Source organism: Taurulus bubalis, assembly GCF_910589615.1.
Source record: "Taurulus bubalis genome assembly, chromosome: 14".
Taxonomy (NCBI): Eukaryota; Metazoa; Chordata; class Actinopteri; order Perciformes; family Cottidae; genus Taurulus; species Taurulus bubalis.
Window position 1 is genome coordinate 27,117,607 of NC_136602.1, and position 27,334 is coordinate 27,144,940.

The window sequence follows — 27,334 nt, forward strand, 5'->3', positions numbered from 1 at the left end:
GGTCATATTCACTCTCATCACCACATCCCACACTAAGGGCGATGACTAGGCAGCTAAGGAATTTAGTGGGCAGAGTGACACACCAGGAGGGTTACCAGGTATCCTTTTACCCCCCTCAGGCTGCTGACGGACGTATCGAAGCAACATTACGCTTCCATTAAATGGCATTTTTAAAAGTTTAATCAGCTGCAATGGGCGACTGTTAACGAACAAGAGGGCCATTGTTTAAGCGGTGGCACCACTGCGGTGTGTGTGTGTGTGTGTGTGTGTGTGTGTGTGTGTGTGTGTGTGTGTGTGCAAGTGGACCAAGAGCGCTGGAGACCGATCAGGTGGGGAGGCTGGAGATGGGAGAGAAGGCGCTGCGGGCCAAGCTGCCGTTTACCGCGTTGTTATTAGGCATGGCGCCTGACAACCTCATAGAGCGAGTCCAAAAATGGTGTGGCAACAATGTGAGGATAATTCAACAATTGGTCAGAGATGCATGTACACATGTACACAAAGCAAATGCCTACATTGTGTGTTTGAAAATGTGACCTTTTGCCCTAATTTCATAGCTTAGCATTAAGACTTTAAAACAGGGTAACAGCTAGCCTCTGGCCAAAGGTAGCGCCTTAAGCTGCCTAATGTTATAAATCTTTTTGTTTAATCTATACAGAAACTGATGCTTTAAACCAACCAGTTTAAAACCAACCAGTAAGTGCTGGTAGGCAGATGTTGTTTCCTTTGGATAGAGCCAGGCTAGCTGCCTCTCTGTTCCTGTTAGGCTAAGCTAAGCTAACTGGCTGTAACTTCATGTACACAAGCGTGAAAAATGATTTCCCCAAAAAAAATTGCACGATACTTTTAACCATTCCCACCAGGAGAAATTGATTTGATTCAATTATTTGACAGGGACAGTCTAAACTAATTCACACCTGGAGTCCCTGGGCAGGATATTATGACGATACACTGTATTACAGCCTGCATCCATTAAGGTAGATGAAATGTTGTAGCCATAAACATTGGCTATAAACAGCAGCTATAATGTGAAATCATTTTACTGAAACATCGTTGGAAAGGGCTCAAATCAAGTCAGTATATAAAGCTTTGTTTTCCAATGTATTTCTGAGAATATATGCTATTTACTCACACCTTTACATCTTTATGCCATTCTCACAGCTTTTTGAATGCATTCTTTTGTCAACATGTGCTTTGAACTTTGCTGGAACACGTTTGCCCTCTGGGGGAGGAACTGTGTGTACGTCTACCGTGGCAGTCATTTTATTTATAAATGAGATTATGGAACCACATCTGATCCTCATAACCTCCATCACACCCTTCACCCATCCATGACTCCCTGGCCTTCTTTGGACATCACAATGATGGTTTATGGTTTCCTTCTTGGCGCCCTGCACCGACACTAGACAGCCCGTGCCCTCCATATGGCCCTGCATGATTGGCATCCATGCACACACACCACCGTGACCTGAATACCAAGCCCACCCCCTACACACACACACACCTCATTCAACGTGGCCACCACCTTTGATTGTCAGTTATTTGTTCTTCATTGATCACTGTTCTATCCAATATGGCTGCAACTTATTTCACAATGCTCAGTATGGAGGTTGTGTGTCTGTGCGCAGGTTCACTCCTAAAGGTCCAGTTCCTAAATTGAACCAATACATTGGTTTCATTTTCCAACTGGTTCGGGTTGCGCTCACAAAAGGCAAAACTCAAACGCCGCAGAAATTGTAAACCAACGTCGTGTGGTAGACATGTTGTATGATTATTGGGGATAAAGTTTGCTACTTGTACAACTCAACAGTTGCCTCGAGCCGCGTGATGTGCTTTCCTACGCTGTGACGAGAAGAGTGAAAGCAAAGTTACATTTCTACTACTTAAGAGGCTTGCATGAAAACTAACTTTCTTGCTATACCAGTTCCAGACAAATTGCCGAACAGCAGGCCAGCGCTGGGTAAAAAACAGCAAGTCTGCCACTCCTCAAGGAGACTACAGAGCTGCTGACCGCTCTCCTTCCAGCAGGGCGGCAAACATCGATAAATGGAAGTGAACATATTTGGAATGGTGAGTGACGTATAGTAAATAGACCTTAAAGCATTCTCTGCTTTATGGTCTATTTGACGCTAAATGGAGCATAATTTACTCAATGAACATCATGCTGTATTGAAGAAGACTTGATACTAGAGATTGAGACCATCAATTTATGTTTACTGAGGTAATAAATTAATACAAAAGTAAGGTCATTTTCTCATAAACTTCCATACAATCAGACTTCTTTTTGTTTTAAGACTCTTCCGCATCGGCTTCACTCGGCAGAACTGGAGGTTGCTGCATGGCTCACACCAACCCAAATGAACCGCATCAATGGGGAAGAACGCTGCGGGGTTCGGTTCAACAGAGGCTGATACGCGCCCTACGAGGCAACCATAAATACAGCAAGTGTACCTTAACACTGGATACCAGTAGTCCACCACACGTCTTGTGATGCTCAGGCGTAACCAGAGCAACACGCCTGGGTGCCCTGACATCATGATGACGCACATACACAATAATATCTGATCATTGATCATAAACATACTGTTTATATTTACGTGTGTGTGTGTGTGTGTGTGTGTGTGTGGTGACACTCGGCCCAGTGAACAGACCTTCCTTTATCCGTATGAGTGGCTTTGCAGCAGGCCGCTTCCTCATCCGTATGCTTTAACCAGAGCTGTCAAGACCATAGCACATGTGTGTGCGTGTATATAAGCATGTACCACACAACGTGCCTCTCATTGTCAGTGTGTGTGTGTGTGTGTATTTGTGCATGTGCGAGCACACCATGTAATATTTCTTACCCACAGGTATTAGACCATTCATCTCCCGAAGCCCCTGTGTAGGTGTCACACAAAGCGCTAATGAGGAGAGGATGGAACCAGGGAGAGCCGGCGAGCGAGGAGGGAAAAGTAAAAATAGATTCTTTTTGCCAGAGAAAAGGCAACAGTGATCGATAAATTCCAGTGCAGAAATCAAAGTATTGATGAAAGGGGGATTTTCATGTCGGGGGATGCGACGGGAGTGTGGGAGTTTCAAGACAAGACAAAGATGGCAGGGATTTGTGCTTGTAGCCCTGCAGGGAGGGAAACGGTTAGGGGGGGGGGCATCGATTATAGCTCATACAGCTCATGGTAACAGCAGATATCAAACAGACGGTGTCAAGCCTGCAAAACCACACAACGGGTGCATTATCTGCCTCTCGCTGTGTGTGTGTGTGTGTGTGTGTGTGTGTGTGTGTGTGTGTGTGTGTGTGTGTGTGTGTGTGTGTGTGGTGTTTGGCAGACCAGATATCTCTCTGCTCCCCCAGTTACTCAAACAAGGGGATGGCTGCTAGGCAACCAAGCCACATCACATCACATCAGGCAAGCTGGTGGAGAGCGAGAGACACAGAGGAGGGGAGAGAGAGAGAGAGAGAGAGAGAGAGAGAGAGAGAGAGAGAGAGAGAGAGAGAGAGAGAGAGAGAGGAGGGGGAGGCAGAAAACTGTGCTGGCGGTATTACATAAGCCAGCAGCCCGGTCCCACTGCTCACATTAATGTGGTTAGGCACTCGGAAGTGATGTCCATTAGTCACAAGTGACAAGTCAGGTGAAGACGCGGCATCCAGCAGTGATTTTTAAAAGCCGTTGTTGTTTATAATGGAGAGCATTAAGAGCAGATGAGTAAAACAAAAAAACAAAAAACAGGACACACGTTATGAGCGGATGAGTTGCCTACTGTACCGTACAGAACAGACAGAACGGTGACGGATAACACCCCAGAGGGTCGGTTTGAAAACAAACACACATGCATGAAGACACACTGCACGGAAACACACACATAATAACGACATATGGAATAATACGCGGTTGTCCCTGGTCGGAAATGGATGAGCTCTCATTTGAGGATGACGGGTGGGGGTGTGGGGGTTTGTGTGTACATCAAAGCTACGTCAATCAACGTGATCATCAAAAATACATCAAAAGCCTAAGATAAAGAAGAAATGGAGTGTTGCTGACAGCCTGTACATAATCTATACATCAGCATCTCCACACATGAGACACCAACAATACATTCTATCTTAAAGATGTAACCGGCACACCTCTGCTGTTTATGGACCATTAAATTAACACCCAATGAGTCCGATTATTAAGAATGTTACTCATTTGTCACTAATTGCGAAAGAGCTATAATGTTATAATGTACGCTCCGTGACAATGTACAGCTCGTACATTGTCACGGAGCGTACATTATAACATTATTCTTGATACATGAACGACATTGATATCCGATATTAACGTCACTGTTTTCACTTAAAGAAAAAAATTGCATTTGTTTTCAGCTGACAACTTATAAAGGACGTCGTGGTACTCATATTTCGGGGGCGATTGGCTTCATATTGAGAGGTTGTAAAAATGAATGTCATTGAGACGATTTAAGGGAATACTTTAGCATTCTTGCTGGAAGTTTTATAAGAAAATTGATACCATGTTCATGAAGCTACACCCTGGAGTTAGCTAGCTTAGCCTAGCATATAGACTGGAAACAGGGAGAAACAACTAGCCTGGCTCTGTCCAAGAGTGACAACATATATGCCTAGTGAAACCTAATTAAGTTCATTAATCACATTGTTGTTGGTTTAATTCGTGCTAAGCTAACCATCCCCTGGCTCTGTCTTCATTTTCAATTGACATACATAAATCTTGTCATCAAGCTCTTGGCAAGAAAGTGAAACAGGCCTCCTTCCAAAAAATAGCAGAGGCCCCCTCAAAATTGACGAGGTCCGCTCAAAGTTCCCTGGGGATGATGGTGAAGGGCCGGATGGGGCAGGAGGCCTCCAACTCCAGGGCTGTCAGGAAGCAGTCGGGGGCCTGGCTTGATCCCCGTGACTGCAGGGCTTCTCCCAGACCGCTCCACGCCTCGTGAGAGGTGCTGTGGACCTGAACCGCATCACGCAGGACCTTCTCCCCGAGGTGGGTGCGCTCGGTTTTCACCAGCAGAAGGCCCTGGATGGACAAATGGATAAAGGAGAGGGGACGTTTAGGTTTGCATATAGGCTCACCAGATCATGAAAAGTATTCACTTAGAGAAGGAGGTACGAATGGAACAAAGTGTTTTTGTTTGTTTCAAAAAGAAAATCTACTTAGAAATCCCCCTGAAAATTACAGGCAAAAAAGTTGAGCTATGACATGCTCTCATTCTCACAACACAAGGCTTTGTGCTCCGCTCCCATTTCCTCACATAAAGATGCAAATATGCGGCTTTTCAGTCTTGTCTTTCTGAAGCTAACCGACGAGCGCAAAAAACAGAAACAAGAACATCTGGGCGTCTCGCTTTCACTCTGCTAACGAAGCCTTGGACGCGCCCGACCATGGCTGCTGCTACCTGAGTGCAGACGCTCACCAAAGTTACCCGCTTCTCAGTTTGCGTGTGCAGGCGAACAAAATAGTCCCTGTTCTTGCAGTTCAGTGACGGGTGTTTGGTCTCGAGATGACGTTTCAGCTTGCTTGGGACCATGGCGCTGTTTGCTAGCTTTCCCCCCACACACCAAGCATAACGGGATCGGTACAGTCTGGAAAGTGAACCGGTGAAAGTGAATCCAAACGAAAGATAACTTTCACTTTACTGCCTCGAGCTCACAGTTTTTTTTTTTTTTTACCAGCACTCATACTGGGCTTTTCATCCGGGTTAGACAGTTGCCCAGGGCCCAGTTCAGAGTCTGCCTTTTTCTTTTTGAAATATTTCTCCATCGCCGTTCTTCACCACAACCCAATTCTACCATCTTAAATTAAGAAGGTAATTATTGCGCTACCTACTGCCACCCACTGGCATGGAAGAGTATGTAATTACTCGGCCAGCCCCTATTGCAGGCTCAACAATGGCAACTATTTGCGGCTACTAAATAATATTTTATTGGACCGATCAAGTGAAATTGGACATTTTCCCACAGCACAGAAAATCACTAGCCTAATAAGAAGCCCCAAACATTCACAGACATTGGTATGCAACATGTTAGTCCAAAGTCCCCATTTGCAGTGGCGTGCTGGACGACTACTGGCCAGGGCTCTGCCAGTAAGAGTGGTGGGAATGTATGCGCTCTCTACACTCACTGGTTTCACACTGTAAGAATGTCTACTGTAGATGTATGTGTCTGTCTGTGGCACAAAAAGCCGAGGGAAAAGGGAACAAGAAGTATGTAACTGGCATTTCACATAAACTGTATGAATTGAACAAATGGTCGTTCTGATGTGTGGGGGAAGATAAGCGCACGCTGTCAGGCTGTATGTATGGAAGACGGATATTATGGATGATATCTGTCATCACCGTGTAAAGGGCATGTAGAATTTTGTGTGACTGTGTGTGTTGTGTCTCTTTTTCGGAGGTCAGCTCAGTTGGGGGTGCGGTGCGTTTGAGAGCCTGGAGAAAGAGCTGCCCAGCAGCATGGAATCAAAATGTGTCTCACACGCAAACACACACACACACACACACACACACACACACACACACCAGTGTCACATGCATGCTCAAGGTGACAACAAGGCAGCCTCTCTCACACAATATCATCCCCTCCCTTACTTTGACTATCTGTTACACACACACCGAGCTGGCCTGAGGTCAGACAGACGAGTCTTGTTATGCAGTCTCTGCTCACAAGCTCCAGATTAATTGGGCTGCAATTCACATAGCTGTCTAGGGGCTCTGATGCAACTTTCAATAAAAGTCTCTCTCTCTCTCTCTCTGGTACGGAGAAAACCTGTCACAGGATGTGCAAACAGGGTGTGTGTGTGTCCGTATACTCGTCAGTGTGTGGGTGTGTGCTCGAGGTGTAGGATGTATTTCTTGCTGCTGGTTTGGCCACTAGCATCCACATCTTACTGTCTGTGTTCTTGTCTCCAGACTCAGTGGTTACATTGTTCCGATGTTTCTAGCATAAACAAGTCGCCTAGCGGAATAACACACACACACACACACACACACACACACACACACACACACACACACACACACACACACACACACACACACACACACACACACCCGTGTCACATGTCAGTTATGGTGGTAATCATTTAACAGTTTATCCTTCTTCGGCCACCTGCTCAATGGAATGAACACCAGCCCTCTGTATATGCTGAGAGGCTGAAGAAGACGAGCTGACAGGAAAGAACAAACACCACAATACACACACGCTGGCCAATGGTTGTCCAAACTTACTGCAAAGAAAGAGGTCAGTGTTTGGTTTTTTGAGAGTGAATTGAGAAGAACAACAACAATTTCACGTCTGAGCATTGAGTACATGAGGTACATTGATGACTACAGGACTTGGTTAGCCTAGCTTAGCACGAGGAAACAGCTAGCCTGGCCCTTGATTACGCAATGTTATTTTGTTTGTTTCATTTTCACATGAATAAAGATCAAACTATTTTTTTTTTTAAACCTGACAATTTGTGATTTAGGTGAACTTGTGTTGAAGCTGTTTCTTGACAAACACTTTCTCCATCTTCCCAGAAGACTAATATTGTGCAGTGTCCCGAGACACTGAAAAAAAAAAAAGCAAGGCCATATTTGCCCAAATGTTGAACTGAGAAAAGGGTTTCAGAAAAAGAAAAACAAGACAGTTGGCTAATACGAGAAATATTCTCAATCGATTTGGGAACAGAACCTTAGTAACACAAGTTAGTGACACAATATGGAGCAAATGTCTGAGGGAGTAGAAGAGTGAGCAGACAGGAGAGGAACGAGAGCTTTGCATCAGAGTGTTTCTGGCATTCCACTGATAAAACTGGTATCTGTTGGTTTTGCTCTAATTACTCTCAGCCATCTGTCTGCAGTCTTACCTCAGCTGATCCCATGATGCTTGTGTGCACATTTGTTTCTTGTTGCGCCATTAAAGCGCAACTGAACTGAGCAGAGCCAAACCGTGGGGGTTTTATCCATCTTTCAAGCTAAATTCAAGCAAACATTTGATACGCCGCAGAACAGTAGTGTTTAATTAAGCGCATTTCCACAGCTAGATTGGAGAAAATGAAAGAAGCTTCCTAAGCATCACCCCCACCCTCATCCACCTCCACTGGCTTCCGGTCAAGTCCCGCATCACCTACAAGATCCTCCTCCTCCCCTACAAATCCCTCCATGCCCTGGCTCCTCAGCATCTATCTAACCTCCTCCACCTTTACACACAGTCCCGGAACCTTCGATCCTCAGGCACGGGTCAGCTCTCCATCCCTCACACAAAAATGTGAACTTTTGGGGACAGAGCCTTCAGTGTGACAGCCCCCACACTTTGGAACTCTCTCCCCATAGAGCTCCGCAACACACCGTCTCTGGACACCTTCAAAAAACTCCTCAAAACTCACCTCTTCACCAAAGCCTATGTCCTCTAGCTACTGTTGCATTTGTTATGTTTATTTATGTCTTTGTTAAGCGTCCTTGGGTTTCATGAAAGGCGCTATATAAATCCTAGCTATTATTATTATTATTATTATTATAAATGTCACAAACAAACCACCCAACATAGAGTTGATTATGGAATTGATGGAAAAGAGTACTTTGTAATATTCTAACAATCTAAAGTACCAACTACAGCAAAGCAGTCATCACTGCGATGTATTTATGGGAATGATATTTATTGGATAACTTCTTTATTACTAAAAACGTTTTCCGCCTCAAGCAAAGCATATAATGTGTAAAGCCACATTTAGATTACAGTATAAGCTTTAAACAAACGTGTGATTGATTATGGATCTAAACTGAACTAACCCGACACTTATCTTAATCAACCAGTGACAACATGTTCATATAGATCAGTTCCCAGAAATTGGGAAATGTCTCCGAGACAGTGGAGAGACAGCTGAACTCTAAATTTAGACTTGCAATCTGCTGTTGTCAGCCATGCAGCCTACAGAGCTGAAAATCTGCAAGTGACCAGACAAACCAGGAAATATGACTAAAGTTATAAATAGTGAAGTTTGAATTATGATATAGTTTTAGCCTAGAGGTGGTTAAGTGTGAGCATGACATGCATGTTTCAGATCCAAAAGGGTCGTAATCATGCAATATGGCAGCCAGAGGGCGTGTTGCATCATCCGAGTCTGTCGAACCCCTGTAGCCTAAGACCTACTACACACATATGCCCAGTGTAGCCCAGTGGCCCAAAGCCCTGCCACTGAACCAGGAAGATAACCTTCACCTGAACCTTTAATCCCATCAGTGGTCTGAGCTGGCCGTGAGCGGCGAGTCAAGGCTGCTGTATTTACCTTGCTCATGTTGGCTTGAACTGTCCTTACTTATTAACCCCTTAACATACTGTTCCCCTTTAATTTCCCTTTAAATAACAGTTTGACATTATAGGAAGTATAAACTAATCCCTGTTGTTGCCAAGAGAGAAGAAGATTGTCACCACCTGACGTTTGTTTGAGTAAAGATCTACAGTCAGCAGCTGATCAGCTTAGTATAAAGATGGAAACGGGGGACGAGCCCCGAGTACAGCTACAGGAAGAGAGGAGGAATGGAAGAAAGGGTTGATACAGGAGCCACGGAGGAAAGGAAAAGGCAACGAAGGAAGGAAGAGTGTGAGCGAGCGAGAAAGAGCTAAACTGGGAACAATGAAGAGAGCGAAATAGGGTGATGGAGCGAGAGCAAAAAAGAGAGAGGTGTCAAAGAAAACGGAAAAAATAAGTGAGCCCAGATGAGCCATACATAGCAACGGAGGCCCTGGCCAACTCCCAATTGTCTCTCTGTTTGCCCGCCCGATTTTTTTTTCTTCTCTCTCACACACACACACACATGCACGCACACACGCACACACGCACGCACACACACACACACACACACACACACACACACACACACACACACACACACACACACACACACACACACACACACACACACACACACACACACACACACACACACACACACACGCTTTCTCTCTCTCTGGCTATCAGAGGTCTTGCTCAATGGAATATATTTCCCTGGTTGCTAGGCAATCCCATAAAGCGGTGAGAACGTGCAAAGTGTTATAAATAATGTATTTGCATTATCTAATCAGCTGACAACCACCCCATCCACACAGGGGAGAGAGAGATGGGGGCATTTGATAATTGGAACGCGATTAATTCAATGAGCACAAGTCCTCGTCCTTGAGAGTATACGTGCATAAGAGATGCAGTGTATGAATATTCTGTGTGTGTGTGTGTGTGTGTGTGTGTGTGTGTGTGTCTGACTCAGAGCAGACTCCAATACCGAAAAAGAGGGATGAGATGAGGAGGATGTTGGGAGTGGGTCCGATTAATTTCATACCACAGCCGGAAGCAAGATTGGGCCGCGTTTCAGGACCAGCCATGTAATGTAACACACACACATGCACTCGCACCACATGCACACACGTCAACCTAATACTTACCGTAATGAGGTGAAAAGCACAGACAGACACGTGTGAAAGGCTGACACTGCTAATACGATGGCGGATGAACGAAATGGTCGCTCAGATTGTAGCCTGTGGACTGTAACAGCCGAGAATGTTTCCTATAAATCTGGAGCCAACCGTTAACACACATATGCACTTACACACATGCCACAGTCCTACCGTATACTGGTTTCCCTTACCACCACACCCTTTCCCATCCAAAAATACAGAAACCAGCAGCTGACCAGAGCTGTGAGTCATTGTCTGATCCCCGTTTCTCCCTCTCACACACACACACATACACACACACACACACACACACACACACACACACACACAGACACACACACAGACACACACACGCACGCACGCACCCACCCCCCCACCACACACACACACACACACACACACACACACACACACACACACACACACACACACACACACACACACACACACACACACACACGCCCACTCAAAAACTATGTAGACACAGTTGAGGCTACTAAGTAGAGGTGGAGTGAGTAAAGTGGTGTGCGATGAATAAGGGAAGAAGGGGGTGGGGTGTTATGATGAAAGCACACAGCAGGGGCTGCAGGTCCCCAACCACCGGGCCGCGGCCCGCTACCGGGCCGTTTGTTCCTTCGTACCGGGCCGCAGAGAAAAGATGAATGAAAAAAAATCACAAAAAAACATGTCAAGAGGTCACGTGATACCCCAAAAACGAAACTTAAGTCGGTTTAAACTCTGCCGGTGTTCTGGTCTAAAATCAAGGCAGAATATCCTGTGATCGCCAAGATATCTCTGAAAGCCCTGCCTCCATTTCCAACATCCTGTCTTTGTGAAGCGGGGTTTAAGTTAAGGAGTCGTTACGGAGTAGACCGGATATAAAGAACACGCCGGGTGCCTCCCATCACCCCGATCCGGCTGCTTGCAGAGAAACAAGCTCAGGGCTCCCACTAATTCGGCGTAATGGTGAGTTGTATTTTTAAGCACTTTATGCCGGTCGTATCATTTTATTACATCATATTTATTACGTCATATTTATTGCCCACATCGTGAAGGCCGGTCTATGGAATCTCGTTATGGGTTTTCCTTACTCACATTTCCCTTTCCTTCATCTGCTGTGGCCAGAATTATGACTTTACTCCACTCTGGTGGGGGGCAAAGGTATGCAATGCTGTCTTGAACCTCAAATAAAAAAAATAAAAAAGTCCCTTAGCTCCATTGCCTGTTCTGCTTTTATAAGAGTAAATTCAGTAAAGTCAGTCTGAATGCTCCTCACATCTACAAGAAAGGAAGTATCAACACAGTATTTAGACGTTAGCTTAGCTTGAGCAGAAACAAGGCGAACAGCTGACCTGGTCCTTTTCAAAGTTCCAAACCCCACCTGCTAACACCTTAAAAGCTCACTAATTGACATTTTATATTGTTGGTTTGATGAGTTAAAACAGCAATCTGTGGTTCTAAAGGGAGCACTGTGGTTGGTCTCTTTCTTGAATGACATTTTCATCTCCAAGAACTTCTGTGCAGTTGGCATGAGCCTTAGCTGCCAGCTGTTTCCCAGTTCGAGCTCAGCTAATGAACTCCTGGGTGCTAGCTTAGTGCGCAGACATGAGTTTCATGGATATGTTCTTCCAACTGGTCGTGAGTGAGCAGATAAACATGTTCCTCACAAAATGTTTAACTATTGCTTGAAGAGAAAATTGATCAAATATAAAAATAATTGTTGCATTCAGATTCCTGAAAAAACAGCTGTGGCGTAGTGGTTAAAACTCATACCAGACCCAATTTGATTCTCCCTACACTGTAAACTGTCCAAAAAAGGCAACATGTCTTCGTCTACGTCTGTCTCATACATAAAAAATGAAAAATAAATCAGATTCCCTTTCATTGTGAAGCAGCAGTTGGAGTACAACTTATTTTATGTGTAGCCCTGATAACTTCAAATAAAGATCTTAAGGACATTCATGGAAAGTACAGAATGTACTTTTGCAGAATAATAGCTAATTTATAAGACTATCAACAAAGAATATCATCATATTTCCCCCTCAGGCAGAGCTCAATAAATGGGCCACAGGCACACAAAGTGTCCACGGCAGATACAGTACAAAAATAAATGCATGAATCCAGAGAGCCACAGAGTAGCAGCAACTGTAGGTTGTATTCTGGCAGGCTGATGCAAGCCTGAAACTGAAAATGGGTAGCGCTCCAAATAAAATGTCCCACACACTGTCCCACTTAGGCTCCATCACAATGCAAAGCTGCAAGTATTTTACCACACAGCTCCATTAGCATGTCTAATATATAATTCACCACATATAGTACTCCAGATAGCATCTTTTTCATTTTTTGTATTTGGGTCTATTAGTGCCTACTACAATATGTGCCTTAACCAAGTACAAGCGTATAAGAAAAAAATGGATCCAAATAGTCCACATGTGCGCCAAATCCATTGAGGAAGGCACAAACACAACACATGCACACACTCACACTTTCAGACTGGGAACACATCTGCCCTGTAAGAGACCCAGAGTAGGACACTGCCAGCTGGCTTAGTTTCAGCTTTACACCCCCTGGGATTGGTTCTCCCACAGGCCAAATATGGAAGAGAGCGTACCTCTGCCTACCCCAATGGGACTGCACTTCCACACACACACACACACACACACACACACACACACACACACACACACACACACACACACACACACACACACACATACATACACTAACACTAAAAGGAGGAGCAAGCATTTGCCTTTTGTGGTCACAAGGTGGCCAGTACTTAAGTCAAAGCGATATCAACCAGCACATCTATGGTCACTATGGAGATCATGGACATATTGTGTGTGTGTGTGTGTGTGTGTGTGTGTGTGTGTGTGTGTGTGTGTGTGTGTGTGTGTGTGTGTGTCTGGCGGTGCCAGTCTTGAATTCAGGAATATCCCTTTCTGGTCCTTTCACCATTACAACAGAGAAAGTTCAAAGGTCAGAGCAGTTAATCCAGTGGATCGTCTGGAACTGGGAAGCTGGGAGAGAGACTGAGAAATGATTCTAATAATTTCTGCTGAATTACATATTTTATTATCCAAAGAGAGGAACTGAACTTAGCCTGCTACATTAGTAGCCTTAGCCTGCTACATTAGTAGCCTTAGCTACATTAGTAGCAGGCTAAGTTCTACCACAGGCCATTTTAATGGTCTTGTTTGTTGGCTGGCATATTTGTCTTGTTTCTGTTGGTAACTGGCATAGATATACTAGTTGAGTATATGAGGCTAAAATGGTCTTTTCTTTTTCTTTTTTAAAACAAAGAAGAGCGTTGTTAAATTCAAAAAGAGTAATATGCAGGTAGCACATTAATATTAGCAACTAACAGCAAGCTAGCTTCATAATTTCTGCTGAATTACATATTGTACTAACTAACAGAGGACCTAAACTTAACCTACTACATTAGTATCAGTATAAATAGTATAGTTGAGTATATGAGGCTAAAATACTATTTTCTTTAGCCTTTTGAAAACACAGAAGAGAGTAATTCATCTGCTATTGTTACTGCCAGGTGCGAGCTAATCTTCGCAGCTAATAGCAAGCTAGCCAAATAATTTCACAAATAATTGTACAATAATCAAAAAAACAAATGTCATCAGCTAACGTTGCTGTTCTCTCAGAATGGGTCAACATTTGCATATACTGTAGCTACATACAGTATTGTTGAGTATATGAGGCTAACATACTCTATAGCCTTCTATTAGCAGCTAATAGCCACGTAGCCTCACAATTTCTGTACAGTTACACAACAAAAACACAAATGTCGTCAGCTAACGTTGTCTTTTCAGAATGAGTCAACACTTGCATCCAGCTTCATACATTATAGTTGAATTATGAGGCAAACCTCCTGCACAGAAACATAAAGGAAGCATCTGCTCTCCCAGCACACCTGATTCAGCCTAATGAGCTAATGATTAGATATTGATTAAACATGTTAGGATTATATTAATGCTGTGACAGAGAAACACACATATTCCACCTGATATTGATTGTTGAATCCTTTAAAAGCACAGTTATCGTTATGATATATTCATGAATTTGTTTAGTTATTCCTCTGTTGAAAGGAGGGAGCTTGGAGTCGAGTCGCTGCTCCTTCGTGTTAAAGGAGTCAGCTGAGGTGGTTCAGCATCTAGTCAGGATGCCTCCTGGACGCCTCCCATTAGAGGTTTTCCAGGCACGTCCAACTGGTAGGAGACCCCGGGGAAGACCGAGGACACGCTGGAGGGATTATATCTCCCGGCTGGCCTTGGAACGCCTCGGGGTCCCAGAATGAGCTGGAAAGTGTTGCGGGTGAGAGGGAAGCCTGGGTCGGCCTGCTGGACCTGCTGCCACCGCGACCCGACCCCGGAGAAGCGGCTGATAATGGATGGATGGATGGAAAGTGGGGCGGGTATTTTGGTATTCTCAAGAACTGTCCTTGTCAGCAAAGGCATACTCGGACGTTATTTAAATTAGTAAACTAATCTCAAATAAAACACTCTCTCCACACTCTCTTCCCCTAATACTAGTGCAGTAGACCACTTGTGTTTGTTTTTAATTGTATTTTTATGCTACTTTATAGATTTTGTTAACGGTGGGATGTCATTGATTTGTTAAGAAGCCAGATTTTTAACCTGTTAAAAAAGATGTCATCACAACATGACATCATGTGAAACTACATGTTCTTATCCAACTGGCTGTGTGTGTGTGTGTGTGTGTGTGTGTGTGTGTGTGTGTGTGTGTGTGTGTGTGTGTGTAACGTGTCTATGCACAGTTATAGAGGGCAGACAAAAATGTTGTTTAAATTCAACTTTAATTCAGTGGATTTAAGAAAAACTATTTGATCGTTTGTGACGTCTTGCCTGAGCCTGATTTGCTTCTGAAATTCTTGCGTCACATACAGTGTAATGTAACTCGGTGAGGTCAAGCAAAGCATTTAGAATGGTTGCATGATGGAGATGCGAGCATTGTATGCTAGGGTACATACGTCCGTGCGGGAGTGTACATGCTCGGCCTGCATCTTGTGTCATTGGTAATTTAACAAGTAAAGGAATAATGTGTGTTAGTGTATCCATGCATGTTGTGTCGGTCTATGTTTCATTTATTGCCAATGGCATTTAGATTTGCATAATATTAGTACTTTTATAGTTCTGTTCATATGTCCTGAACCATTTTAACTGTTTCTTCATTCATTCATGCTACTGACCACTGAGCAATACATTCATCCCAATTTAGCAGCTTCTAGAGCTTTGCTGACTCACCATGTGCACCAGTGTGCGCTCTCCTGTGGGGTGGATGGCCAGGGCCTCGTCATACAGGCCCTTGGCGTCGTCCAGTTGGCCACGGAGCTCGGCCAGGCGGCCCCGTTGCAGCAGCACCGAATACGAGTTGGGGGAGAGCGCACTGGCCTCGGATATGCAGAACTGGGCCTCCTTTAGCCGGCCGTCCGCCATGAACAACTCCCCTGAGGAGGGAGATGGAGAAAGAGGAAGAATGGAGGAGGAAGGTGATACAAGGGGGGAGGGGGTAGAAGTTATCATGGAAGAAAAGGTAGTAAAAGAGAGGGAGGAAAGAAAGAAAGGGGAGGTACAAGAAGGAGTTCAAGAAAAGAGGAAGAAAGGATAGTTGGAGAGAGAGAGGGAAGGGAAAGCAATTTATTAATCCCATGTGAGAGTGAAAGAGATGACTTAACTTTGAGTAGACCAGCATTACGTCAAAATGTAAACTGTGCAGCACTCAAATACAAACACAAAACCCTGCACTTGGATGCCCCCTCCCCCACCCAATACACACAGACCATTAGAGAGAGTGGGAGCAACGAAGTGCCTGGGAAATCATGAAAGTCTTGCCTAAATATGGTCATCGCATACTAAAGCTGCCTGCCTCCTTTCTTTGCTGCTGCTGGGAAGATGAGAACAAATCACACACACACACACACACACACACACACACACACACACACACACACACACACACACACACACACACACACACACACACACACACACACACACACACGCCTTCAAGCTTGTCATTGTCCAATCAGACTTGGACACAGCTGACCAGAGGACCCGCCCCTGGTGCTGTAGAGTGCTTCTCAACCTTTCTTCATTGATGTACCCCCTGTGAAATTTGTTTTCAGCCAAGTACCGCCTAACCTAATGGATTTTTTTTTTTACATCTTGCGTACCCCCTGGAGTGCCTCCACGTACCCCCAGGGTGCACGTACCCCCATTTGAGAACCACTGCGTAGAGGACCAATATCTGGACGTGATAAGGACGCAGGGTCGCTGTTAATCTCATGAGTGGACGTCCGGTCAACACCCAGAGCAACCCCTGAGAAAGAAACCCTCCGCTCCAAACACTGGCGGCAGCGCGCGTTACGGAGAAAAGAGAAAGAGTTAGTGCGTGGTGCAAATATATTCTTTTTATATTATTGAATATATTCTTTTTATATTATTAAATGTATTCTTTTTTTCATGGCTTCACTTCGGGTTATGTAAGGCTTTTTCCTGCTCTTCACCTGAGCTCTCGGCAGAAAAGATAAAAAAAATCAGACGAGGCTATGCTGGCTATACAGTCCGTTAAATATGTATGCAGGTATGCGTGTGTGTTTATGTCCAGCTAACTGCCCTCTGTGGGGTTATTTTTGGGCCGACGAGGATGTGAGATTGAGAGAGGAAGTGACCGATGAGGAGAGGAATGCTGGGAAGGAGAGAGGGGGCCTCGTTGGGTGCAACAGGGCTCAGCTTTGAGCTAAAAGACACACCCATGTACACACACACACACACACACACACACACACACACACACTTGGGTTTAAATCAACAGCGAACAGATTATATTTTGCCTGTTCTCAGCAGAGGGACATCAGAGGTCAAAGGCCAGACATAGAAAATAACCTTCCAGTTACAGTAAGCCGCAGGGGATGCGCCCCTCGGCCGCTCCACCCATCCTGTCCCGTACTGGTATGCCGGTTGCATCACTTGCTTCCCTCGGCTTATGTATGGATTCAAATTCCCGTTCTCATGCCTCATCCACTCCAGCCGAGTGGATGGATGGAGTGTTGCTTGTACGGAGCATCTCTGCACTCCTTTCCCTTCATTTCCTGCTAATGCTCCGCTCTCCTGTAAACTTCCACGGGCAGACTGAGACTGAAGGGGTGGAAGTAATAGCGGCATGCATCACTGCTGTTCTGCCCTTAATAGAACAGGGGCCACATGTATGCAGGTAAAGAGCGCACTCCCACATAAGATATGCAGTCTGTAAATTGTTAAAATGTTCGTTTATACTGTTGTTGGTTGAAAATGGCTGCAGTAATCACATAGTCACATGTGCCATTTTACATGGTAACAAGGTTACAAACATACTTGGTTTGTATATATACATCCCTTGTGTGATCACACAGGGTTTTCCAGCACATTTAGGTGACCCGAGGAGAATATCTGTTTGAAGCGCTCAAAATGTGAAAAAAAAGTGTGCTCACGTTGAAACCAAGTGCATAAATGATATCTCACTCCCCAGAGAGATTGAAAATCAACCAAGCTTGTAAGCAGGTCAGTAAGCTGCGTAAATCAGCACAGATTTCACAGCAGCATCTGCACGGCACACGGTCAGTCTGGAGAAGATTCTCACTCAAAAGTTGCCATCTGATATTCAACATTTTTATTCTAGTTTCATATGCATTAGTTTAAAGGTGCTAAATTGCAAAGTGCAACATTCTGAGCATTAATATACCATAAAACACAACTATTTGATGTGTTAGTAGTGAGTAATGGCATCCTAAGCAGAGAATGAAGTCGCTCTCCCTCTGTGTGTGTTGTAATCCGAGTTTCTCTGTGCTTTGGTTACATACCGGCTGCATGCGAGTGCGTGGACCCCACTGGCTAGCAAATCAGCAACGCAAGCAATTTCATAGAAGATTCAGATTCAGGAATAGTTCGTAAATAGAATAAAAGGGTACAAATGTAGGGTTTATTCCGTTTTATTTTGAAGAGGTAAAAGGAAGTAGGATTTGAGGATAAAGGTCTGGGTAATACTGGTCGTTCTTAATGCAACAGTACAAGGCGATAATGCTATCTGGTTACAATTCATCATTAACTTTAAAGAAGAAAAAGACGTCCGGTGGCTCGACCGGGCGAAGTTGCGATGCGAGTGTGTGTGAAGTTTCGCGAAAGTTTGTGCAAATAAGCATGTAGGGAAAGTTTTCTCCCAGATACTCATTATACATACCCTCTGCAAACAGCTGGAGATAGTTTAACTCAAAGTTTGCCATACAGCCATCCCTGTGCACTAGATAGCAGAGTATTTCATTTAGCGTTCATTACAAAGTGAATGGACTCCTAGCCAGTAAATGTTTAGCTAACAAGGCTCACGCTATTGGCATGATGGCAGGAAGAGGTGCATAAAGCGGTAGATCTCTGGCTCAGCAGTTGAACTTCACGATCCCTTAACCTTAACTGTGAATCAGAGGTTTTTGCCTTCTGCAATGTGCCAACGGCTCAGATGGTGCTCAGCTAATTGTTCAGTGTGCATATGTGATAGAAGGGTTGAGTAAACTCATCGGCTAATAATAGTGGTGTTGCAATTCATACATGAATACATGGTCACAGGAGCATGTTGGCATGCATTTGAAGATTTGATTTTCCAATATTTAAACAATTTTCAAATAACATAAAGGACCTAAGATTCATCGATATAAACAGACAGTAACGTATAGACATAGTATATACTTGTGTGCGATGTTGACATACCAGCCTGCAGCCAAATGCGTTCGAGGGTGGTCCAGATGTAAGTGGGTCCTTGGCGACGCACGGAACTGAGGTCCGACACCTCAGAGAGCGCCGCCTCCAGACGAGACACTGCAACTGACGAAGGACTCAGCGAACCTGTGAAGGGATGAAAATACGAACCGCCTGAGCGTTTTGGACAGTAACCATGGTTGGCATGCAATGAATAATACTGAATGAGTGCTGAATGATAAATACGTGAAAAAAAAAAATTGTCCCAGATACGCATTCATACACAACATTCATACTCAATTGAAAAACCCTTCAAATATGACAGAAGAGAGCCCATTGAGAAAAACAACAAAACGCCAACGGATCCCTGACACTGCTACAAACACGTGTGGAGTGGAGGTGAGTCCTATCATTGATTTTTAATGTTTCAGACAAACATAGGTTTAATCTGCCAAAAGGCCAAATGCCGGGGGATTGGGTCTGACCCACACTTTCACCTTTCTCCCAGGTATTTACTCAACAATAGAGAAAAAGGAGGAAGTGTTAAAGAAAAACTTCAACCAGAGAGAGAGAGAGAGAGAGAGAGAGAGAGAGAGAGAGAGAGAGAGAGAGAGAGAGCAGACCAGTGGAGGCGTCCTGGAAGTCGGGCAGGGTGAGGTGGATGGAGGGTTTCCTGGGTCCAGGACTGACCTCCACCCGCTCGGCCATCGGTATGCTGCTGCTGTCATCTGTCTCACTGCAACATGCAAAGCACAAGGACACACATGATGTACTCACCGCTAGAGTTATAAATACTTCACATGAAACAACTTATTGACAAGTTATTACTTTTTAGATATATCATTTTATATATATATATAATTTGAGATTTGAAAAAAAAGGTCTGCCTCTATTCTAGTTTATTGAGGAACGACACATTAAAGGCAAATGTGATTATTAATATTTAGTTATTTGGTGAATACGTAATCACATTATTCTTGTTTGTGTATTATGTTTCTACAAACTAGCTTGTTTTGGTCACCATAGACCCAAATTGTTTCTGGACATTTCAGTGATGCAGTGCTAACTCCACTGCACCATCGTGCTGCTAGCTGGGTTTGTGTCTGTGGTGCTTTTGACTTGTAGATTTCAGTAACCATACAGTGTGACATGACGAGACACGAGAACAATGCCCACTCAGTACGGAGAGAAAACATCTGCAGAACCTGACGGAGAAGCATTTCTTGAATTAACTTGTATTTGGATTAATCAGATCTGTTTTTGAGTATAAATTCCAAAGCATGTTTCTGAATAAGGGCCCAAATATATACTTTATATATCAAATATCCCTTCCGTGATCAATACATTGATTTAGAATACTATCACAAAGAAAGAGTGTAAACAGCCTTGCTTTGAAAGCTGACAATTCCAAGGAAAATATGGTAGGTGTTTTCTGCAAAGCTTCTGGTCCAGAAACCTGCAAATGTTATATGATGTTGATATTATCTATTTAGAGTCCATTTAGGGTACCCGTTGTTATGATGATGAATAATGGAGAACTTTACTGCATATCAGTTTCACCATCTAAGATGTGGCAACTTTGAAGCTGCCTCAAAGGCGCTCAGATCGCAGGAGACACCGTAGGTAATCAAGAAAACCTCCCCTCCAAAAAACAACACACATACAGTACAAGAACGCACACACACACACACACACACACACACACACACACACACACACACACACACACACACACACACACACACCTGGTGCGGCTGACATCGTAGCGGCTCAGCCACTGTTGCAGCATCTCCTCACAGGTCCGCAGGGCTGAGGCTGGGCCGAAGAGGGCCTCCTCCAGCTTCACCTTTGTGAACAGCAGACTGGACCAGAAAAAGAGCACACACAAATTACTCATCTTTTTTTTTAATCTTATTCGGCCTGTTTACGTTTGTATTACCATATCAAAAACGTCTTTGCACCCGTATGGATGTAAAACTGTAATCTGATTAGCCTGGAGGAATGTTTATGTGGGCCCAAACCAGTTCTTATGTTAGCTACAGTGTGAACACACAACATGGTATTCAGTGAAAACAATTGTACTGCAGGTTAACAGTGAACCTGTAATACTTGTCAGTGTCTACTACTAAAAACCATAATGACTTCCACGCAGTGTGTGTGCCTCGAGTGGAAGTTCACATCCACGTCTGTCTGAAATGTCATCACTTGAAGATCTTATCCCAAAAGACATTGGTGTGAAATCGGCATATCGTTTCTGCCTTATGCCCTCTGACCTTTTTGTGTTAAAACTGGACTGCCATGCATTTTACGGATTTTTTCCATTCCTCGTTTCCTGCTTTCATTTTGATGTTTACTCCTCAGGTGTCTCGTCTTGTTTTACTAACTGCCTTTGTTTGTTTTCCCGCCTTTGTGATTGTCAAGCCCTCATCAGTTCCACCTGTCTCTCTCCAGCCCTGTGTGTGTCTGCTCAGTCCCTGTTTACACCGGCACAGCTCATCTGTTTGTAGTCGGTTTGTCTTCAGTTGTGTTTGGCCTTCTTTGAGTCCAGCTTGTCAGCTTAAAAAAAACATGTTTTCATTGTATAGTTTCTGCTGTCTCCTCATCTCTGTCTGCATCAGGTCCCTCCCATGTTGTCTGCTCACCAACCTTGACAATTCTAGAGTTATGGCCCGATACATGTTTTGTAAGGTCACGGCGACCTTGACCACCAAGTTCCAGTTAATTCATATTGAGTCCAGGTGGACATTTGAGCCAAATTCAAAGAAATACCCTCCAGGCGCATTCCTTAGATATCACGAGCATGGGACGGACGGGAAGTCACAGTGACCTTGACCCTTGATTTTTGACGACCGAAATCTCTTCAGTTTATCCTTGAGTCCAGGCCTATAGCACAATTTAAATAATTCCCTCTAGGCCTTCCATAGTTGTTGCGTCTACAGGAAGGGACCCGAGGGACGGACGACCGGACAGACAGCCCCAAAATCATGATACCTCGGGTCACGGCTGAAACTGGCCAATATCATCCCTGACTTAATTGCCATAGCAGAGACGCATATGAGTGCATTTACATGCACACAGTCATGTCCATGTGTGTGTTTGAGCTTCTCCAGTAGCTGTGTTAAGTGCTCAGGACCCGTGAACATCTCACTGAGACCCTCGTGGATCGATACCAACATGTGTGAGTGGGTAAAGAAAGTCATCAGCAACGAGTTCTGAGAGCATGGACGCGTTTAATGTGTGTTGAGAGGTTGATGAGGAGAGGCCATGAAGTGTTTCCGCTTGGAACCTTTTTAGTTGAAGACAACTGGTTAAGTGATATGGGAGCCTCTGGTGTGTGTGTGTGTGTGTGTGTGTGTGTGTGTGTGTGTGTGTGTGTTGAAGTAGTAATTGCCAGAAGGGGCTCTCAGAGGATGCCGTCTGTGGGCATCACTCATCCATGACTTGAGAGAGAGAGGCAGAGAGACCACGGGGTTGGACACCGCCTGCCTCGCTGTCCTGTCCTCCCTGCTGCGGTTCCAGGAGAAATAGAGGGAAGGACAGGGGTGAATACAAAAAGTTGTGGTTGGGGAGGGAAACGGTGAGGATCAATAGCGGAGTAAGACGAGCTTGTGTCAGAGATGAGAATTCTCGGTGAAACGCACCTCGGTAACGACTCACGGGTCGGCTGGAGGGGAGGGTGTGTACGGAGGCTGTGAGGAGAAGATGGATGGGTGTTGGAAGAAGAACACATTTCAAGTGTACCTGTGTGTGTGGGGCGGTGAGGGGGGAAGGAAGGAAGGAAGGAAGTTGATTTTCTGACGCGCGGATGACAAGCGCCGCCGAGGGATGCTGCGTTAAGGAGGGGTCCACCAGAGTGTGTGATTGTGTGTCTCTAGGCTTCCCATTACCAGTGTTGCAGAGCATTTAGAAGCAGTGTGATAGGTGTAAACCCATCCCAGGGTTAAAATGTGACACGGTGTGTGTTTGTGTGTGTACAACATCTGTACAAAGATGTGACATCAACTGTGTATCCAGGATGTACATCATGAAGACCCACATTAACGTAGTGAACTATAAATTCTGCTATTCAAAACATATTTATTAATTTGACACAAATACTGGTCTTATTCACAAATACTTCCAATCGTTCCAGCTTTTGATAAAAAGCTTTGATAAAAAGCAGAAGGTACATAGATACTTTGGGATAGAAGTTAACTACGAGTCTATGGTCCACGCTAAAGAGTATGCTGTTGAGAAAACCCATTAGAGATCTGCAGTTGAAATCGGTTCGCTAATAATGAACTAGATTCCTTCCCAACAGCTCATGGGTATTATAGTAGTTAGAGCTGTAAATAGCTGAAGCACCTGACATAAACCCACATGATTATCAGGGAAAGTCCAGTGTTTCTATGTTAAAGGAACAGTGTGTAGCATTTAGAGGGTACTATTGGCAGAAATGGAATTTTATATTAAGAAGTATGTATTCTTTAATGTATGATCATCTGAAAATATGAATGACGTATTTCCGTTAGCTTCAAGCATCAAGATGACGGCACTCAAAAACTACATGTCTGATTACAAAAGATGTCATTTCCAGGCTGGTGTGGAGTGGGCCTGGTAATGTGTGTGTCTCGTTTGTGTGTGTGTGTGAGAGGAGCAGCGTAAAAATGCGGTGGCCCAGCTAAGAGCCAGTGTAAACTCTGTATAAAAATAGCTAATAATGTTCCCTTGAAAAAGTGGTTCATCTACAGTACTACTCATCCTGCACTCCCACAGAGCAGTGTGGATTCTCTGCAGGCACATGGCAGCCTGCAGACAAACACACACACACACACACACACCATGCTACAGTGTGTAATATATATATATATATATATATATATATATATATATATATATATATATATATATATATATATATATATATATATTTATTTATATTACACACAGTGCATGCACAGAGATTAAAACACACACGCCTGTGCAGACATGCTTGCTTTGTGTAGCAGGGCATAAGCCAGGCAAGCGTGTGCACGCTAATACTCACACTCGAACAGATGCACACGCGTGCACATGCACAAACACACTTGCTCATGCTGCAACATGCCATTAGATGAATGCAGAATCAAAGGCTGAGATTAATCATTCTCTTTAGTACAAACTGCAAGACCACGATCCCCCCTCCTCCTCTCTGTTTCTCTCGCCTTAGCTCTCGATATGTAGCAGAATCCCATTTCACATTGAAATGCATGCGTGTTTACTGGGTGATTAAAATGTCAAAGAAAAAGGGGAAACGTAGATGGTGAGATACAAAAGTTGAGAGGCAAGGGGGGGAAAGAAAGGGTGAATGAAGGGGGGGGCAATGGAGAAGGAAGAGAGAGAGAGAGACAGGAGGCAGGGGTAGAGGATGTGGGAGAAAAGGAAAAAGGAGGAATTCAGAGTGCTACAGTGAGCTGACAGTTTGCTGTGGTGCAGAGACGCAGTGGCTAACAAGAATCACACACATGCACACACACACACACACACACAAACATGTGTGTGCCAGATTATGATCTGGCACACACGTATACAAGTACACTCCCCCCCTCCAGGCGCGCGCACACACACACACACACACACACACACACACACACACACACACACACACACAAACACGTGACTGTCGCGGCATGCCCAGCACCAAAGCTTTGATCTGCGATGCTCGCTCACACATCCAGAGCAAATTATATTCAGTGAGCTTGTTCCTGAGAAAACACACCTCCTTTCACTATCTCTCCGTCTCGATCTCTGACTCTCAGGTCTGCAACTCGGCCTCAGCCTCGGGTCTCGAGGGTATTGATATATTCTGGCCCATTTTGGATTCATTCTTATGTGTATGTTGCGGGTTTCAGGTGAATTAACGGCTAAACATTGTTTGTAATAACATTTTACATTCAAATAAGCTACTTCCTGTCCTTTTCTCACTGTGTGTAAGATGCATCCGTTTTATTTCATACTTTAGTATGAATTTTGGACTTACTGTTATCGAGTCGGTTTAAAATGTACCTTCCAACAGGAGATTGGATCAGCAATGTGTCATAGAGACACCTCAATGTGCTAACGGTTCTCTGCTGAGACAAATCTTTGCAGCAAAGTAGTTCCCGCTTTACACAAACACACCTCTGTGTGAAACCAACGGATCACAACTTGTTTTTTATTTAACTGACTCCCCATTAAAAATAGCCAGCTAGAAAATGTTTGACTAATTATTGTTTAGTACTACTATTGTGCAATTGTGGGCAAAGGCAACGTTTTGGCTCAGTTGTGGTTGATAAAAGCTGCATTAACTGTGTTTTAGCAAACATTGACCCATTTACACAAAAAGTAGACCCGTAGCACAGGGTTCTCAAGCGTCACGCATTGAGCGTGACTGTCACGCATTTCGGTCTTAAGTCACGCCCTCCCGCCACACATCATATTTCTCACGCTGAAAAAAACCTCCAGGCTATTTAATGTGCCGCAGCACAAACATGACCTGGTCGCTGCCCTCACCATGGAGGATCAAGCTCGTCGCCCCGAATCCCCTGGACTCACCAGCCAATCAATAAAAAGAAATGGGCGACACGAATAGCCAATCAGAAAAACGTATCTGTTGTATCTGGGTGAATGTAATCCAGCACCGGGGGGAATTAGAGTTGTGCTTCTGGTCACCTCAGGAATGAAAGTCAAACATGTACTCTCCTTATTGCCGTGAAGCAGCAGACACTGCCACACTCAAACCAGTGCTTTGAGAGGATGAGAAAGTGTGTTAGCTGTTGGTCCCAGACCAGCTCAGCCCAAATTAATTGGGCCAGGACAGGCTAAGGCTAACATTTCAGGCCTGTGCAGCACTCCATTCTGTGTCTCTCTTCAGCTTTCAATTGGCTCAGGTCAAATATGTTTTACTGCCATGACAGGCCAGTCAAATTTGAAACATATATCAATGAAGCTCGAGGTAATACAGTAAATGGACATTCAGTAAGAATTCATTTGAATTCAGCTGTTCCGTCAGTGAGCCGGTTACTAGATCGGTATCTCTCGCTCATTCTCTGACTAAATGTCTCTCGACCGCTCCATAACAACAGTTTGGGAAAAGCAACTGATGCCGCCTGCTCTGCCCGTATGACCTCATGGTTACCAGGACGATGGGGATTCCTGGCGCAGGGAGCGACGTGATTGGCCAAACCCGGAAAAGAGCTCTTAAATAGGTCAAAGCAGTGAAGTGTCTCCATGGAGAAGGTGTGTGTGTGTGTGTGTGTGTGTGTGTGTGTGTGTGTGTGTGTGTGTGTGTGTGTGTGTGTGTGTGTGTGTGTGTGTGAGAGAGAGAGAGAGAGATTTAGACAAGAGACAGCACAGATTTCATCTTCCAATTGTCATTACAGCGCTGATGTGCATTCAGTAATGATAAAGCCATCGTCCTCCCTGCACCCGCCCACTCTGTCTCTGTGTTTGCTTCCTGTCGGTTTCTTACGTTCTTCCTTCCCTTCATTTGTTTCATCACTGTTGATGTTTTTCTGCATTTCTTCTCTCTTCCTCTCCCTCCTGATGTATGGATGCACCCCATCTGTCTGTACTGGGACCGTGGAGGCCAACACTGACCTCAATTGGCTGTGTTATGAAATGCCTTGCCGGGCTTTGAGACAAAAACACAGAGATGATGCAATGCACTTCCATATTATGGTTGAAATAACTGGCCCGGAAAGTGAAAGTTATCCACGTGTGATACGACGGAGCTTCCTCGACAGCTGATGACTGTTTGTTTGATCAGGATGACCTTCAGCTGCTGCCGACCTGCCTTTCGTTACTGGATTCATATTAGAATCTTTTGTGATATATGACAAAACGTCTGAGTCTTTTCAGCCGAGAAAATAATACAATTTGGGTGAAAAAAACACAATACTTTTTGTTAAGAAATAAAATAAAAATATATTTTAAATGTGTATATGTATATATATATATATATATATATATATATATATATATATATATATATATATATATATATATATATCAATTAAATACATATCTTTTCTAGTAATTCTGGTATACTTTTGAATTTCAAACCTTGGTAAATTATAACACAATGAACAACACCATGAAAATGTTGGTGAAATGGCGGCTGGATGGTAAGAGAACCCATAAC

At 44.2% G+C, this 27,334-nt stretch overlaps 1 protein-coding gene across 1 annotated transcript in view; it reads right to left on the minus strand.

The window, feature by feature from the left end:
- Positions 1-4,802: 4,802 nt before the first annotated feature.
- ttc7a (tetratricopeptide repeat domain 7A) overlaps positions 4,803-27,334 on the minus strand; it is a gene marked incomplete at both ends in the record, with an annotated part of 52,096 nt that continues 29,564 nt past the window's right edge. Inside the window, 5 exons of the mRNA XM_079230177.1 lie at positions 4,803-5,021; positions 15,715-15,917; positions 19,207-19,341; positions 19,818-19,930; positions 20,940-21,056. Of these exons, the coding sequence (XP_079086303.1) occupies positions 4,803-5,021; positions 15,715-15,917; positions 19,207-19,341; positions 19,818-19,930; positions 20,940-21,056 (787 nt within the window). The remainder of the gene's footprint in view (positions 5,022-15,714; positions 15,918-19,206; positions 19,342-19,817; positions 19,931-20,939; positions 21,057-27,334) is intronic.